Source organism: Lucilia sericata, unplaced genomic scaffold (assembly GCF_015586225.1).
Source record: "Lucilia sericata isolate MDLA Ls3-8-SP2 unplaced genomic scaffold, ASM1558622v1 Contig000249F_arrow, whole genome shotgun sequence".
Taxonomy (NCBI): Eukaryota; Metazoa; Arthropoda; class Insecta; order Diptera; family Calliphoridae; genus Lucilia; species Lucilia sericata.
In genome coordinates this window covers 90,784-110,415 of record NW_023994275.1, presented here as the reverse complement: position 1 = coordinate 110,415, position 19,632 = coordinate 90,784, and the positions used below count along the sequence as shown (strand labels likewise).

General features: G+C 33.3%; 1 protein-coding gene across 4 annotated transcripts in view; it reads left to right on the top strand.

Moving 5' to 3' along the window:
* LOC119602700 (protein winged eye) overlaps nt 1-19,632 on the top strand; it is a 74,992-nt gene that overhangs the window by 3,415 nt on the left and 51,945 nt on the right. For all 4 annotated transcript variants that reach the window (XM_037954351.1, XM_037954350.1, XM_037954349.1 and 1 more), the window contains one exon: nt 15,328-15,492. In XM_037954351.1, coding sequence (XP_037810279.1) covers nt 15,328-15,492 — 165 coding nt within the window. The remainder of the gene's footprint in view (nt 1-15,327; nt 15,493-19,632) is intronic.

Genomic DNA, 19,632 nt, shown 5'->3' with positions numbered 1-19,632 from the left:
TGTATTATATGTGTACCAGGCCTTACTTCTTCAACATCTATTACGTAAAGGCTGGTACCCATAACCCACTCGGCGATAATTAGCAATGAAAGAGTGAAAGTACTAGAAACTAGATCCAAATTAAAGAAAAGTTCAACACTTTAAGGTTAAAACAGTTTATTGAACTTTATCAATTAACTATCTTTAGCTTACTACTACTTCGATCTTGTATAGCTTCTGTTCAGGCTTAACATTTCTCTCAATAAGTTTTTTTATTTTTAAGCTCCCACTCTCTAACTAAACCAAATACGGTGTTTAAATGACATGTCATGTCATCCATTAATTAGTTGCATGTATGTTGTAATTATATAAAATGTGTTACAATCATTTATTTATGAATCCACAAACATATATATCTGTGTAACACTGTACGCTTGTAATACAAATAATTAAATAGTTTTTTTTATTCTTTTTAAAAACTTACATTTCAACTTTATTGGTTGTTTTTATTTTTTATAGAATTTTAATGAAAATCCTAGGAGAAAAATTAACAAATTCATTTTTGTTTCTATTTTCCCATACAGAAAATCGACAGTATTGTTGTGTTGTAAAATAATTTTATTTAATTTATTCCTAATTATAGAAATGTGTTCATTAGAAAATTTACAAATCTTTTTGGTTGTCGTGTTAGAGAGACACAATCACGGTGTGTATTTGAATTTTATGGCATTTTTATACATTTTTTTGTTTGTATTCACAGTAAAGGAAGACATAAAATTTCGTTTTGCCGTCGGCATATTTTATAGCTGTTTTAATAACTGAACGTTTTACGTTTTAGCATTAAGTTTAATAATGTTATAGTTTTTGGCCTAATAGTTTTATATTATAAGTTATAAGTAGTTTTTTTTATTAGCAAAATACCCTGGGGATATTTAGTTAGTTGTTTTTTTTTAGTGTTTTAAAGATCTTATGGGAATTCTAAAGAGAAGTATTTTTATTTGGCAAACTATTTTGTTTTTGTGGCACAAAAATCTTAATAAAAATTATTGAAAGTGGACAAAACATCTGTGTGGTATTAATTTGTAATAAATCAAGCTGATTCTTAAAATATGTTTTTAACAAATTTTAAATCTATTCGATATTATTAAGCATTTTAACTTTAGCTTTTTAATTCATTTAGGTATTATAAATTAAATTTTTTAGGGTTAAGGTGATTTTTAGTAGGTGATACATAGAATGCAGTTCAATGCTTTTCCAATTGTATTTCCATTCACTAGGACTTCACTAGGACAAAATGCATGTTCTGCAAGGAACATCGCCGCTTTCCGTAAGAGTGTTTAAGTAATTTCGAAGCGGTTAGTTTCTCTATTGGTCGATGCATACCAACTTCTTTTGGATTGGAATTGTATGATATAGACACCAAACACTTGTGTTTTCAACAGGATGGAGCAACAAGCTACACAGCTTATTCCACAATGACATTTAGCACATGTGATTGGAGGCATAGCATTTTATATGAAGATAGCCGCCGGGATTTTATGATTTGTCCCTGTTATAATTATAATTGTAAAGTTTTTCTAAGTAGCATATCTGTATGACAACATAACCCATGCTATGATCAAATTTGTCCTGAGAAAATTCTCTCCTCACTCAGAATAGTAACTAAAGTTGAAACCTTCATTATAGTTTAGATTATAAGGAATTTGTAGGGCGTCTCACCCAGTATCTATAATAAGTTAGGTTGATAGAAGAATATATAGTACATCAAATCCGAAGAAATACACCGAGGCCTCTATCGGGCATGTTGTGCGCTCCTTTTTCAATGTTTCAGTTTTTTTAACGTAATTCCTAAGAATTTTCCAATTAGTGTTAGTCAGGAATGTTATTTCTGAAATAACATCACTTCCAAGATGTTATTCCGGAATCCTGTGTGTTCACTCAGAATACGTACCATCATACTAATCTTAGACTTGCTCATTTTGAGGAGATTTCTCGTCTTGTTCTCATCAGGGTCACCCCATAGGATCTTTTCAGTTCTACCCTCCGTTTCATTATTCCAAGAGGCCTTATGAGATACTCTCACCCATATTTTTTATTCAGCTTTTGTTGCGTAGAATGATTTTAAAGCTATTACATTCGCCCTTTCGTTGCCGACTACTGCCGAGTGGCCTGGTACCCATATGATGTAAACCTTACCTCTGGGTGGTTTACATCTAAGACCAATACGGTCTTAGATTTAATTCTATCACCTGATATCACCCTAATTGCCTTCTGGCTGTCGGTAAATTTATTAATGGCTGTGGGCGCCATATGTAATCTAATTCAATTTACACATTCCGTTATTGCTCGGACATCTGCATGGCTTGTGTAATGATTAGATAAACGGTGGTATATTTTTGTTTCTGGGTCTTCAATATAAAACTCCATGTCCACTTTGTGTAATAAGAAATTTTTTCAGCCACCTATATGACTTTAGGGTTCTTCAAACAAAAGAACGATGACATGGTGCGTTACCCTATGGAAACTTAAAACATCGGAGCTAATTTCTGCTATTTAAACGCATAAAAAGTCTGCAATCATGTCTTTAGTTTGTTCGATTTGTTTAGATCAATCCACATCATCCACATTCTCATCTATACTCACCGTATAACGACAGAGTCCATAAGTGGTATGAACTATAAAGTTAGTCTGACTAGCTTTTTGGACCTACTCATGTACAGTACTCACAGCTGGTGGCTTCATTTCAGGATTCTGGCAATGTAGGTAAATGGGATAAAGGAGTTGGAGACACTTAGCACTCTATGTGCAACTGTCCAATTCTACATAATCTCAGTTTGTTCCCACGGCAATCTGTTCTTCGCACCGAAACGACTCGTAGTTCAACTACGACCAAGGATTGTTAACTTCGCAATACCGACTTTTTACGTTTCGCTTATGCTTGATATTTGGAGAATTTTTCGGGATATAATTTGAGTAATTTAAAAGATTTTATCCAGGGAAGAGGTTGTATACTTATAGGTAATTCTATAGTGAATTCTATAAGTGCATTAGCCATCTTTAATATTTTTCCCTAGATTTGAATATGTTGCTCTTTAGATCCTTTTGTAGTAATTCTCTACTTTTTTCTTTACATTTTCTTTTTCTTTTTATGTCCTCCACGACTATAAAGGGGGGGGGGGGGGGTGGGTGTATTATGCACTTGTACTGATATTTGTAACATCCAAAAATATTGGCCTTATTGACACCTTAAAGTATACCAATCGGATATGAATCCCTTTCTGGGTCCGTTTGCGCGTCCGTATGCGTAACCTTGCAATACTTGTGCGCACGTTGCAGTTCGCAATTTTCAAGATAATTTGATGAAATTTTGCCACGCAATTTAGTTTGGCATGAGTCTGAAAGGGCCTCATTTGACCCTAGCCCTAATACAAAGTCGTCTTCAGATTATAATGACTGTATAAATAACTTAAATGTAAACGTTAATCCCTCTTAATACACCTAGGCCACTAACGGGCTTGCTGTGCGCCCTTGTTTTCAATGAAAAGTTTTGATGATAAAAAAACATTATATAGGTCTTATCGTTCGTTTTTTAAAAACTCATGCTGCTGGACGTTATTCATAAGAGTTTTCTAATCGTTGTTTGTGAGGGATACTATATCCGGTATAATACCATTCTCAAGATATTTGGAAAAAGAAAATTGAGATGAATTTGAAACTTCAAGGCCTCGGCTAAAAATATAAAATGATACGAATGTAAGAGATATTGGGAAGTTATTCAAATCGATTTACTACAACATAGTCAAGAAGAATTTTGAATATCTGGAGATTATGACTAATACAAAAAGATTTTGGGAGTGAAATACTAATAAGTGCAAATCAATAAGGAATACGTAAGATCTGACAAAAAAAAACGTTTTCCCTTTACAAAAGTTTCTAGAAAGTTCTTTATTTAATAGTTCTTTTTGCTATAAAAATTAGTAAATTAAACGTATAAGTCTTGCCAATAAAACAATTTAAGAGAAGCTAACTTATATCAATCATTTAAAAAGATTAAAAAGCTTTTGCAACATAATGTTAAAATCTTACTTCAATTACTTACTAGACAGTACTTATCAACTACTAATGAAACTTTGTAACAATTTTTTTTTTTAGCTTAAAAGTCTTTTGTTTCTTTGTCAAATATGAAAAAAAGAAGCTGGAAACAAAAAAGGAGGAAAACAATTGAGACATGTTTTCTTTACTTTTATTTTTTGGCTTTTTATTGTTGTTGTTGTTATTGTCCTCTTAAGGCTAAAGTGTCTCAAAGCTGATTTTGATTGTGCTTCAGCTGGATGTGGCTGGTCTCAGCGAGCAGGCCAGGGCAAAAGTTAAATGCTGTGTAAATAACGTCTTCGCCACAGGAGACACACGTGTCGCAGTTAGTTAACCCAACCATGTCATTTAACAAATGAAGTGTGACTAGCGCGACGTTTACACCAGAAAAAGAGAACTTTCCCTTTGTGCTGGCGTTCACTTACTCACTCACTTACTCGCATTTGTTGGGCTAGACACGCGAATACAAGAAATAAAGCGAAATTTCTTTCTACACATTTAGCAAAATCTAGAGGGGCTTAATATTTCCACTCAAACAGCAACAATTTTGTTGTCCTTTTTTGTTGTTGTAGTTAAATTAACAAATACAACATATTTTAAAACAAAAAGGTTATTTCTAACTGTAACAATCACTAACTTCCATATAAAAAACTTGTGCGAAATAAACAAATTTGACAGTTTACAGCTGTCATTAAGTTGTATTTAACTTCAAAAATTTCTACCAATTACTTCATTTTCCATTGATATTTGCAATTTATTGTTATTGTTAGACATTTATACATATTTTTTTTTCTTTCTTTGTGATTCAAAACTGTTTCACAGGATGGATGTACTTTAGGCTTTTCATAATAAAAATATAATGTTTTTTCTTTGAAATTATTTCAAAATACCGTCGCTTTAAGCCTTTCCTTTATGCACTTGAATCTGCCATCTCGCTTGAAAAGGGGGAAAAAACGTGGTCGGAAGTAAAGTCAAATATTCTCACGCAAAACGTGCGTGAAAATGTGCGAGTCAGTCAGTCATTCATATTAATAAATTGTTGCCTTTTTTTCCAATTCTATGGAAAATTGTATTTTGTTTTATTGTTCACATTTTATTTATTATGCTCAATTTAACTTTTAAACATAACGAATAGTAGGTATATTTTTAAAATGTTAATAATGTAATTGTTTTCTGGCTTTTAAGTCCTTTTCTGTTAAATTTGTGTTTTAAAGAGGTGTATTATTGCATGTGTTAATATTAAATGTTTTGTAAATAGTTTTTAGTAACATTGTATTATTTGGTATTTAGCTAAATAGCATTCACTGGTCTAATAAACAACTGGATTTTTCTTTTAATTTTACATAAATATATTTGTTTAACCAATTTGGAAAATGAAATGGTAGTTATTTGTAAACAAAAGTCTGAGCTTTTGATTCGTTAAATTTATTAAAAATTTATTGAAAGGCCTACTACAGGCAGGATTTCGTGATAGGACGTACCTTAAGAAATAAGTTCGGACATTGTAGTCGAAAGATCCCGAATTTTGGCTCTAAGCCACCCAAAAATTATAATGGGGTTTACTTTTGATAACCTATTTACCTCCTCAGCTCTTTGCACACCAATCATGCAGAAATTGTTAAGTGGAGAGAGTTTTCTCAAAGCTATAGCTTACAGAAATTGAAGAATCGATAACGAAATCTTGTTGGCTATAAAAAGTTAGGCAGGTCAAGTAAATTAGGCTGTTTATTGCGCAGCCATCGAATGCACCCTTCGAAACATTGCAATCCTGATCAACGAAGGCTCTGCTAACTATAATGAACTGGTTACCAGCTGACCTGATGTCGATTCAACTGACCCTTAATTCTGCAATCAGACAAAACGTGGCAGTGTGTTCGTGTGGTTCGTGGTCTGGCAGTAAAAATGTAGGGGGGACACGAATAATTAAACACCTCGAATCCTTGCATCTTAAAGTAGAATATTGCGTTGCGAAACCTTACATCGATAGACGTTTGTATAACCGGATCCCTGCTAGGAATTCAGTACACGAGTTCAGCTTAACTAATGTTGTAACGAATGTTTACACTAATTGTTCCAAGAAGAGTGAAAGAGTTGGTGGTGACTTTTACATTGAAAGATTAGGAATTAAATCCTCTTTAAGGTTACCTAATTATTGTACAATTTTACCAGCAGAGATATCTGCTATTAAATGAGTCTCTAATTGACTGAGGTATTACCAAATATCGGGACTGGTATATATACGGACAGCAAGGCTGTTGTCAGAAATTTAGGCTATGTCTTTACGACATCTTAGTTAGCCCAAGAATGCCGGTTATCTCTGAATGATATAGTGAGACATTCTAGGATAATGCTAATATGGGTCCCGGGACATAGTAACTGTCAGGGCAACTGTCGGTATAGCTGACGAACTTGCCAGCAATTTTGTGATGAGAGGGGAAGATGACATTGACATTCAGACTGAACTATATGGAATGGCTAAAATCAAATAGTTTAGAGAAACCACCTCTCCCACTTCGAGGTCAACTTGGCCTCTTTGGCTTTGAATCATACTTTATATACGGCAGCTTCGAACGGATCTATAGGACACTCATAGATTGCTATTCCCACATTTACTAATTTCCAACCCACTATAGAAGTCGAACAATTTATAGACCTGTATATATACTTAGCAGTAAACACCCAATGCGTTTAAAATCCACGAAGGAATTGAAGCATAAAGATGCCAAACGAAGGAAATTTCAATTCGAATTGAAATACATGGTGGGGTTGAAGAGTTAAACCTGTTATTGATCTGGCAATAAAGCATAAAGATGCCAAACGGATGCCTGTTATTGATCTGACAGTTGTGAGACACATCCAAAAGAGTTTCTATAACGACAAAACTCCTAACTTTATCGAAAATATCATCGGTATTTACAAATATGGATCATAATTAAAAGAAAACGTCGGAATTTTTTGGAAGGAGTTAAATATAAATCTATACATTTGGCCACCAGAGAGCCGCAGAACAGATTCAGTATTATAGGATATTGGGAGACAATATTCATTTACTTACATATAACTAGCAGACACTAGAGCTCTTGAAAATGTTTACAACACTTCAATAATATTTCACGAATGACAGTTTTATCTTGAGCAGATAGCAAGACATTCATCGGTTTTACCAATATGGGTTCCAGATAATGGAGACAAATATGGTAACCAAAGAGCGTATTTCTTTGCTAACAATGACATCTTTTTAAACTTAAGTGAAGTTCATTATGACAGTGGTAATCCTCCTAGGAAAGAAAAAACAATTAAATGTGAAAAATTTCTAAAGTTATTGCCAACAGAAGATAGAAGAGGGAGAGTGTCCACTTGCACAGTAATAAAAAAGATTCATTGTAAACGTAGAAGACAGTTATTTCCACTAATGGCTATACCCGGTTGACTCTAATTTGCATATATTGGGTTCTTCGTCACCAATGTACTCTTAGTAATCGATAGCGAAGACAGTCTTCATTATTATATTTTACAAGTGAGACGACATATCAAATAGGGTTTTTTGTATTGCAGCAGAGTTAATTGTCCATTTGAAGTCGAAGTCATATGTGGTTACTGTCACCAAAGAGTCAATTGACATGCACATGGTAAACTAACTAGTCACTTAGCTTATTGAATAGTCAGTGGTGAACCTATGTGTATTGTGAAGTAACTAATTCTGTGCTGTTCTCCAGAACAGCAGGGCTGGAAGATTGTTACATAAGACAATACTTACTCTAAGTTTAATCCTATCACTAGTAGGGATAGTGCTTTTCCATACCAAACTAAGTGCCTTTTTTGGGGTGTTATAAACTCATGTCATGTTAGTTTACTATAAAAGGGTTTGTACCATAAGTTATACATCCACTCGGAGACTCAAAGGTCCATTGAGATTCCTTTTAACAAGAATAAAAAAAAAAATATAAATTAGACAGAAGAATGGCAGAGAAATAAATGTGTGAACAGTGATATTCCCCTCTAGTTAGGTGAAAAAGAAGAAAATGGACATGGAAGAGAAATCTCTATTGTCCGGTACCTGAATAACTACTCAATTACCCTGATGAAACCTATAATGTCGCCAAAGCCACATACAGCGACATCTCCATTGTACTACCTCCGAAGTTATCTTGAACTCGTTTGATAAGATTCCATCTATAACAACTCGTATAGCGCGATCTCTAAGCTCGAAATAAATCGAGAGAAGTTATTACCAACAACAACTGCAAAACAAGTGCACCCTGCAACACTCTACCAAACACTCTATAAAAGCAAAACAAATTGTTATTGTTCTATAATTTTCAGGGTTATTAGCTTCTCCCTTCTTAGAAATTGGCGTTACATTAGCAATCTTCCAGTTTGTAGAAAATTCGCCGATGTGGTATAGATTGGTGAAAAGATTAGTTAATAGACGAGCTAGCGTCGAAGAGCACTGCTTCAAGACCAGTGCCGGTATGCCATCAGGTCCAGCAGATTTATTATTTTGCTGAGATCTGCTAAAACCCTCTTAATAACCTTTCGCATTCCGAAAAGCAACAATTACTTGCGAATAACTCAGTTAAAAGGTTAGCTTTATCAACCGGGTCGGTGAATGTTTGATCGCTCCTGAAAAGCATCGGAATTGAAGAAAATCGTCGGCATTGATGAACATTATCCTTTACACTCTTTACGAACGACCAAAAGGTTTTATTGCCTCTAGAAGTAGCAAAAACCTTAACATGGATGCGCGTCTAAGCACTCTGGCACACAAAGAACTCGAATGAATTTTTTCATTCCTAGCATAATTATATTTTGAACTATTTTCGCCATGGCGTTGACATTATTGTCTAGGAAACAAAGTTTCCACTTGAATTGCCGAAAAAATTCATTGAACTCAACCAATCGAGCCTTTTTGTATGTAAGAATTTAAAGTTTCGCAGCTGGTTGTGGAACGTTGCGAAGTTAAGAGAGCGAAAAGGAAGTGAAAATGGTGCAATGATCCGAATTTCCGAGAGCTGCAAGAACATCCACTTCAAACTTCTCAGGGTGTGAAGTGTGAAAAAGATCGAGGGCATTATGTTGGTGTCCTTCAATAAAGGAGATGTATCTTGGTTCATACAAGATGTTTGGTCACGGCGAATTGTTCAACATATTGGCCTTCAGGAGTTGTGTGACTTGAATGGCGAAGCTATGAGGAGTTGTGAACTTTAAAATCACCAGCAACTACAATTATCTGTTTGGACTACTCTCCAGAATATACAGTATGGAATCGGAAAAGGTGTCGAAGCTTGATATGGTAGTATTCCTTTCCGAGTTGAGTGACAAAAAATTCTAAAACTTGTAAACGATCTTGAATTGAAAACAAAAACGGACCATTCCTTTTCTTTGCGGTTTAAGGGAATCGATCGTTTGTTGGCTGGTTGGCTGTCCACGCTTATAGCTATTTACCATACGCAATCTGAGTGCAATCTGAGAAATAAATTTATTTGTAAAAGAACATGCTTTCCTTTTTCCCCACTACCCACTGTACAAATATGATCACTTTTGTTTCACATATTTTTTAAATCCATGAAGTAAAGGAAGTGGGCGTGTAAAAACATAATGTAACGCCTCCTTTATTATGACATGTTTGTGAAATAACAATTTAAAATTATACTTTTTTTATACTATGACTAAGACTCTTCTAGTATTTCAAAACATCCAGCTGAAATATCCCTTGTGTATTAAAGAAATCTACTAGTGCGAGTTAGTTTAGTTTGTTTTCTTTTCAGAGCTATTAAAAAAAATTTTCATTAATGTTTAAAAATGGACGTTTTCCGATCGTAAACATTTAACACTCTTTAAACTGACCGGAATAAATTTTTTTATTTTGTATATGTTTCTTTCTACGCTTTTAAAACACGACAGAAAATAAAAAAATTTGTAGACTTCGTCGATATTTTACACATAAAAACTGAAAATTTGTATTTTAGGTAAAAATAAAGGAAAACAGCAACAAAATATTGGTGACAAAGCGTTATAGTATGACACCACAAATTCAGTTTTGTTGCTTATTTTTATACAGTGGTTGTTGCTGCTGCTCTTGTTGTAGTTGTTGGTGTTTTTTTTTTTTTTTTTTGCAATAGGCGTTACAAAAACCATAACAAAATTCCCCAATGAATTTATTTTTTTATCGTTTCTTTTGGTTTTTTTCTTGTATTATTTTTGTTGTACATTCAAACGCATACAAAAAAAAAAAAAAAAAAACACATTGAACCAAATGTACGAAATGCATGTATGAGTGTGTCAGTGCAGGCAAAAAGCAATTTGCCGTCGGCAAAATTTTCTTTTCCTTATATCCACTTGTGTGTTGGACACAAAATAGAGGGGCAGCTTTAAAAAAAGGTAAAGAAAAACAAAATGAGGTTTTTTTTACATTTTGTTATGTTGTTCTTTTGCGAAATGTATAGTACGGGAACAATCCCAGAAGTAATTTTATTATAAGAACTCAGAAACAATGTTTGTGAAGTTTTTTGTTTTACTAAAAAAGGCGGGTTGTTTTTGTTGTGTTCTGTGAAATCTGTTGATTATAATTCAGTCACTGATGCTCATTAGCATTGAGATGCATTTTGGAGAGAACTGTTGTTGGAAGGCGCCAATCCATATTATATTCATCAGGTGGTAGCATCCACAATAAGAGTTGAAATGGTTATTAAAGAGTTCGTTGAGGAGTTTAGAAAGCTATAGATTAATGGTAACAAATATCGTTTCGATCGGTATGGATGGGAATTCATCCATCAATTTTGCATGTACAAATTAAAGGTACGGCGGTCTTTAGTAGAGGTGACGCAATCAAGTGATTCCCAGCAGTCAATGCATTTGAAAATTACACAAATTTCTACTAAAGTCTAATCATCTGGTTGACTGTGATTCGTCTTTCATTCCGAATGTACTCTTTATAAACCAGAGTGTAGACGGTTGTCATTTTAGTGTGCCTTTAGTATCACCATTTGACTGTCACCAAGTAATCTGGAGAGTAGACACTTAAGAAAACATAAGCGAAAAGGTTCATGTATTGGCTCGTGTTGAGTAGTTTTTTGACTGTCTGTTTGTAATCTATGGAGTGACGTTTGAATGAGTGACTTCCTCATAAAATAAGCACATGTTAAAGTACGTAGTCACATGGGTGATCGGATGGCTAGGGGCGTAACACTAAGTAGGGGGCTAAATAACTATTTCGGTATGGCCCCTCTGCACTACTAAGTTTGATTACGTTAAACTTTAGCTGTTATCCTAGATCTCTAATTGGCATTAGGCCGATGACGAAGAAGTCCACATGACCAATTTTAACACCCTGCAATAGTGATTAATTTCCAAATCAAAGCTAACCTAAAACAGTTGTAACTTATCAAACCGACTGTTGGATTAAACAGCGTTAAACTTTAAATATTGATTTGATTTCAGAGACCATAACACGGTCTATGGCGTCATAACTAGATAAGTACACGAATAAAGTAGTCTTCCTAAACGTTTATAAACAATATTTATCAAGAACAAATCCCACCGTTATATTTGCTATGGAGTTCGTGTTATCTAACTCTTTGATAGAACTTCAAGCTTTGTTCTTCTCCACCTAAAACTCCAGGTCTGAATCCTAAAGTTAAAATATTCCCTTTACAACTACGCAGATGGGATGACCTACGATGAGTCGGCAACAGTACTTAGAAACGTAATCGGTAGACCAAAACACGAATTCATCACAGACAACACACTGGTATGAACGGAGTAAACTCTGAACATAACCGAACAAGGAAAGAAAATTTAATGGTCCCACTTGTAAAAGATACCTTACATCCATCACCATTCAACACAGCACACTACTCATTCATCCGACAAACTCACTCTAGATATAAGTTTGTGAATGATCTGCATTACCTTACATCTATCCCGTATCATATACACTTAACACTAACTCATTCCTACGCTTAGTCCCATAGTCACTCCTCAGCTTCGGCATGATCTCGAAGTATAGACGTGCATCAGTCTTTTAACTAACATTTTCTTTCCACGAATTTGCGTTTAAACTGCCACGTGCTCCCCGAAGGGACCTCTCCAATAACCGGGACAAGACAAAGTCCGAACACAACATGAACTCATTTACAACGCTTATTACCACAGTCATTCCTCAGCTCCGGAATTATCCCGACTTATTGACGTCTTTTAATCAACATTCTCTTTCCACGAATTTGGGTTTACACCATAGCCATCACGTGCACCCCAAAGGGACCTCTCCAATAACCGGGACAAGATAAAGTCCGAAACTCTTCCCTGTGGGCTATCGGTACTCGAGGTACCAGATTATGTGGTTCTTTAACCCTCGACATTACAATAGATTCTGTTTTTAAGCATTTTTTGGGTATAATACTTAACTTTAGTTTTAATTTTTTTCTTTTAGATGAAAAGGAAGACTTTATTATATTTATAATTGAGATTTTGAAAGATCTTTCGTATTTTAAAAGTATTTAAAAATCAGATTTTAAGAAATTGTCACTTATGACTACTTTTTAAAAAGTGCTTTTTAACAACGTTTAAAAAACAGCTTCATTTAATGGCCAAAAAAATTGTATTTATGGAGATCGGACTATGCAGATTTAAATTGTATTGTATTGAAAGAAGTTTAAGAAGACATTTTACAAAAAAAATTCATACAAAATATTGGTGGTGCTTTTTGGAGACTGTTTTTCGAATGTCGAATATATTCGACATTTAACTTTGACCTTCTATAACTCACTAGGGAAAACTCAAATTCAAAAAATATTATTTTTCCCGGGTTCAGCACACTCAAATTATCTTAAATATAAGTTTTCAAGTTTTTTTTCTAGACATAAATTATTTTTGACCCTGAAAGGGTTAATTTGGCCCCATGTCAAATCATTACAAGGAAAGGCCGAGAATACATTTGATCAGCACCAGTTTATAGCACCTCTTTTCACAGGGATGAGTATCTTTTATCAAGTTAACATGTCCCGGGGGAAGCATTAATTTAGTACTTTCTTCTTATTGAGGTCTTAGCGTTTTTAGAGTCGATTGCCTCAATAACTCTCAAGGCAGATCTAATCTGTGATTGCAGGGGAAAATGTTAATCTAAATACATAATTCAAATGCTGAGTACATAGCTACATATTTTATGCTCGAAGTTTCCTGCAAATCAAACTATCATATCGATAGATTCTGTTCTCTTGAATATAACTAGAATACTAATCAAGCCCAAATGAGGCTTTGTTACCATAAAATCCAACATTTTCTCACTGAGTGTGAAAAATGGTTTGTATTAAATATGGAACCAAAAGATGTTAAACTGTAGCCGATAGCCAAACAACATTTAGGATTATATTAGATGATAAGGACGTTTTGGACTGTAAGAGAGACATTAACGATTATTCTTCCAGTTTTCATTTTCTCTGCTTCATAAGGGTACTACGCCACTCGGGGAAAGGGAACTTGAGGAAGTTAACCTGCCGAATGAAGAAATAAAGAAAGCGGACGAGATAATTCCACAGAGCCACTTGGAATAATTGTAACGGTGGTTAAGATCTTAAAAATTCTTTGGGTATATTCAAAAAACAAGCAACATAATGAGCAAATCCAAGGTTGTATTGAGTTTCACAACAACGGATAACTTAGTCCTTTAATTCGCAGTGGAATAAATTCTATTTATTACAACACATCATTTTCATCTTGCTTCCAACTTCTGCAAATCTTTTTCTATATGAAGTCTCGAAGTATTTGCAGGTCTGTCAGATCTTTTAAAGCCTTGGGGGCTGAATTCGACACATTGCCGGGACATATCAGTATTTGGCTCCTAGCTAATCAAATTTTCATGAACGTATGCACATATGAATCTGAGCTTGATCAGTACGTTTCTATAGTTCTAGATTTAAGACAGTGACTGGTTAGGAAGTTCTGTGCATACGCCTCAGTCAGCGGTTGAAAAAAAGCTTGTAAACTGCTCAAGTTTCGCAGCCATATAGAAGCACGGCCTTTAGATTGGAATTAAAAACTTGGTTTTCTTGATGTTAATTTGAACGCCAGCTTTTGCTTCACGAGAGGAGAAAGTTTGAATTTTGTATGCTTCAGAATCGATGTGATAAAAGACATGCGTCGTCAGCTGAATTGATGCTATCCTGCCTATCATAGAGACCCCATAAAATACCATGTTGCCCAGACATTCCATTCATAGGTTAATTTATTAACTTTTTTTCGCTAACATTTTTCATCTAAAGAAGAGCACGACACAACCGTGCTTCGGATCTGATTAAGTTGAAACAAAAGGTCGACATTCTTCAATTTACGAAAAGTAGTTTTTTTACTTTTTACAAATTTTGAAATTGTTGTCTTATAGATTTCGAATTATTTAATATCAACCTTTCGACTATTTCCATCTTTTATTTACAAAGTCGACTTTTCGACGTTTTTCCTATAGCATAGTCGATTTACCGACTTTTTCCGACAATAAGTCGATTGTTCGAAAGTCAATTTATAAAATTCTACGCCAAAGGGCCTACTAGACCGTTCTATTAAGGTTTAATGCAACTTTTTATTACCATTGGATGAGAATATCAAAAGTTTTTGAATACTTGGCAATTCGCACGAGTTTGTCAAGCAGCTCTTGATTGTCTAATAGACGTTTTAAAGATTGCTGAAGTGTCTAGATAATTTCAATAACAACCGTTTGCAATTATCAACTGAAACTAATCTGTGGATTTTTATTAACTATTCTATTAAATAATTTTATAGTAAAAATTAGAAAAAAAGGTATTTTAAATCCTGCCCACGTATCTTATGTCTGTCCTGTCTTCCTTTTGAAAACATGCAAAAATTTAAAAATTTATAGAAGTACTTTTGATTATTGTTAGAAACTTTAAATGAAAGATGAAAAAAATGAACTAAAAATAGGAAAAAAGAAACAAGAAAATAATAAACAAATTTGTATGTTACAATATCCGTCGCCGTCGGTATTTTGATTTGATTTGTTGTCTTGTTTGGGTTTTGCTTTTGCCTTGTACTCTTTTTATTTTTCTCATTATGAATGAGAACTGTTCTGCTAATTTGTTATTTATTTTTTTTCGACGTTTTTGTTTTTTCTACAAAGGTTCTCTCGTTTGTTGTTTTTATCTGTATTTTTTATATATAATTTTTCTTGTTGTGTTTTTGTTTTGCCATTATGATTATACATTTTAGATTGAATGTTATTGTTGTTGTTATTGTTATTACTTCCAGATAATACTGTACCAATTGGTATTGCAGTGGCACGTAAAAGACCACAGGAAACAACAGCACCACCACCACCTGCTCCTCCTTCTTTAACAAGTTCCTCAACATTGCCTTTGTCACAACCACTTAATAAGGATATGAATTGTTTTGGTATACGAGTTGCTGATTTGGGTAAGTCATATAAATACTTATATACATACTTTTTTATATGTACATTTAAATATGGCTATAAAAAGCAGTGATCGACTGAAGGAGACTAGTTTTTAAAAAAATCGGTTGTGTATATAAACTGATTGTTATTTCTTCTTTTTATGATTAATGCTAAAACATTTATTCTTATTGTATAGTTGTAAACCTTTACGGCCTCTGTTGACTTTAATTGCCGACCTTTGCTTTCCACTATATGTGTGAATATTACACACATATAAAAACTCATAAACGAGTACTTTTTCACAGAGTTTACACTTTTTTATGCATACACTTAAAAAAAGAATTGTATAATTCGCACATCAGTCAATACGTAGCGGTTTCAGAAGTACTATAAGTAGGTTTTTGCTTAAACTAAGTACAAAATACTTGATTCAACTACGGATCGGTTAAGTATGAAAAACCTGATTTAAGGCTTTTTGAGTAAATTTTTGTTTGATTTAATCTCAAGTATGCAATACTTGATTTGAGATGAAAATAAGATTGATTTAAGAATGCTAAAGATTGAATTAATCAAAAAATGGGCTTGATTTGAGTTCGATTCGTTCTTAATTTTATGTTTTTCTTTTAATAAAATAGGAAATAAGTTGATTTAAGTAAAAAATGGGCTTGATTTAAGTAAGAAATGGTTTTGAATTAAGTAAGAAGTTGGCTTAAATGAATTAATTTCTTTTAGGCTAAAGTTATTTAAAATTAACTTAATTATTGTCAAGCAATTTTTCTTTCTGTGTATTCATTCAGTTGTTTTGCATTTTTTTTGGTTTGTAAATGTTTATTTTTTACTTTTTTTTATTTACACACTTCTTTTTTTTTTTTTGGTGTCTTGTTTTATATATACAGTGTCTCTCATAAGTATTCGAATTTAGGTAAACTATGAAAAAAACCAAATTTAATAATATATTTTGTGTTTAAAATAAATAAATTAATTTGTTATATTGTCTAGATAGTCCTTAGATTTGATATCACGCCCCTTAAAACTTGAAAACTTTACATTTACTTAAATTAGTTGTGCTTTTTTAAAAAAAAGTCCATGAAACTACTTCACAAAAGTATACGAATTTTTCCTGTATTTCATATTTGATCATATTATACGATACACAAATTCTAGAATCGCATGGTTTTATGCTTAATATTGTTTTAAGGGGTAACTATCAACCGCATGGATATATTTTTGACCCATTTGGTCCACAATTTTGGGGGATTTGTACCCTCTTTTCATGTAATATCATTAAAATGGCGATTTTTGGCTATATTTGTAATGTTTTCACCCTTTTTCCAGAGATAAAACTAAAATTTAATATTGGAATTTAATAGAACCCATAGGGTATCTAAAAATAATATTTTTTGTTATAAGGATCTGTACTTAAACGTTCCAAGATGTATTTTTGGTATCGTTTTTCAGTTTCTAATTGAATTATCTGGATCATAAGTCCCTTTTCGTACCTCTAGGGACGATATTTTCCGACAAAGTTGTCTAGTGTATATTCATGTACATATTGGCACTAATATATTTTAAATTTTCAATATATTATAGCGGTATACAACCCCAAAACATGCCTTAATAAAACGTCATCCTATATAGTAGATTTCAGTTTTTACTACTCGTAACTTTCACGCTTATGTTGCCCGTTACAATAACACTGTAAGTCCAAAATTTTGGTTTTAATTTGATCATAGTAAATAATATTTAAACATATATCAATATTTTTGAGTTAGATCATAATGATATCGTGCCATGCAGCATGGAGGCCATTGGTATCTAAAAATAATGATTTTACTATTTTGAATGGTGTTTCTTCGAGGCATGTTTTGGAGTTGTACACTTCCACAACACATTGAAAACTTAAAATGTATAAAAGCTGATATCTAAAAGAATATATACCAGAAAACTTCCCCGAAAATAGTTGATCCTAGTATTATAAAAATGGACTTAAGTTCCAATATATTGAATTAGCGACAGAAGAATGATCCGAATAATTTATCGTGGAACGTTTTAATACAGATTCTTGTAACAAAAAATATTATTTTTATATACCCCAAGGGGTCTTATAAGTCCCAATATCAAATTTTTGTTTTATCTCTGGAAATAAGGAGAAAAATTTACAATTATGGCCAAAAATCGCCATTTTAATGATATTACTTGAAAAAAGGTACAAATTCCCCAAAATTGTGGACCAAATGGTCCAAAAATATATCCTTTCCGTGGATAGTAACCCCTTAAAACAATATTACGCATAAAAACCATTTGATTCTAAAATTTGTGTTGCGTATAATATGATCAAATATGAAATACAGGAAAAATTCGTATACTTTTGAGAGGCAATTTCATGGACTTTTTTTAAAAATCCATAATTAATTTAAGTCAATGCAAATTTTTCAAGTTTAAAAAAGCGTGATATCTAACATAACGACTATCTAGACAATATAACAAATTAATTTATTTATTTTGCACACAAAATATATTATTAAACTTGGTTTCTTTTTATAGTTTACCCAAATTCGAATAATTATGAGAGACACTGTATATATTTTTTTTTTCAAATCATTTTGTTTTTATTTTGTTGACATACAAAAGAGTGAAAGAGTTTTTTTTTAAGTTTTTATTTATTTTATTTATATAATACATGTGTTATTTCATTATTTGTTTTTGCTGTTTAAGGGGGGTCTTTTTGAATTGTTTAAAATTTCCTAAAGGCACTTTTCTTTTATATGAGCTTTTAAACTCATTTCATTAATGATATAGTTTTTAATAGAATTTAGCAAACGATATGTATGTAATCCTAGGAACATTTGTATTAGTACCACAACTAGTTATACAGGCCTATTATGAACTATATTTCCCCGAGAGTTTGTTCCCTTTTACATGCATTAGCTATAGGAGAGTGAACAAACGCCCAGGGAGTTTATTATTCAGAATAGGCCTGAAAGCCTCATTCTACGTTCGAAATTGTCACCTTCGGAACTGGTTCACTAGCAACTTGTTTAAGTCGCCATTTGTCACTTACTGTCACTTACGGAACTAGTTCTAGAAAAGCTTTTTAGAACATATACACCTTCTTTTAGGACTGTTCAGGAACTAGTTGTTTCTCAAGCGATTTTTGTTTGAAATTGTTAAGATTGGACTTGGCACTTATTCTCACTTAATTATTAAACATTATAATGTAAACGACAAAGTTTTGTTTTGCCTCGAAAACGTCGAATTTTGTACCAACAAAGCGTCATTGCAGGAAGTTTTACTTAACTTCTTTATGCACTCCAATTGCTTATCGTAGCATATGGGGAATGTGAGGACATTGATACTCTAGATGCTGTGAAACTCTTAGTCAGCAGGTACTATACAAGTCTGCACAGATCAGATGGTCAACAACGTTCGACAACCAGGCTTCCTTGGTTACTTTATAATAGCCTTAGGTCATTGTGAGTAATTGGTCTTCCATGTGTGCGATTAAGGCTACTGAAAGCTTTATGACTGGTCATTGTTTTGTAGGATCAAATGCTAAGAGATTGATTCTTCCGTATAATGACTTCTATGGACGTTCTAATAATGAGGAGGAGACGGTCGAAATCTTTAGAATGGCCACTATAGACCTCCCTTAGTTGCATTAAATGGCGGATCTCTCTGACATTGATGTCCGAAAGATAGATTCCTTCCATAGACACATACATAGATGTCAATTCGGTAGGTCGAAGTTTTGGTATGTTCTGGTATAACAACGGGACCTATTCTGGATCCAAGTGAGACAAGCTTCAGGCTGACTGCCTATGAAACCTAACCTAACCTTATGAGGAATATTTTCCATCAATTTCATCGGTTTCTAGACTCAAGTGAGTAAAACTTATCGCTGACTGGCTATAAAACCTAACCTAACCTTATGAAGAATATTTTCCATCGGTTTCAATGTACGAAATGCGTTTTGTGTGGTTCAATGTTCATACAAGTTTGAAGACCTAGCGGCTTTACTCCATGAAGGTAGTTGTCAAACTTAACAAAAGCTTGCATAATCATTGGCAACTACTCAAGAAGTAATTTCCAAATATTAGCGAAAAGAGCTTTCATTCATAAGCAGGGAAATTGGGAAATAAGAGGTAAAAGGAAATATGCAC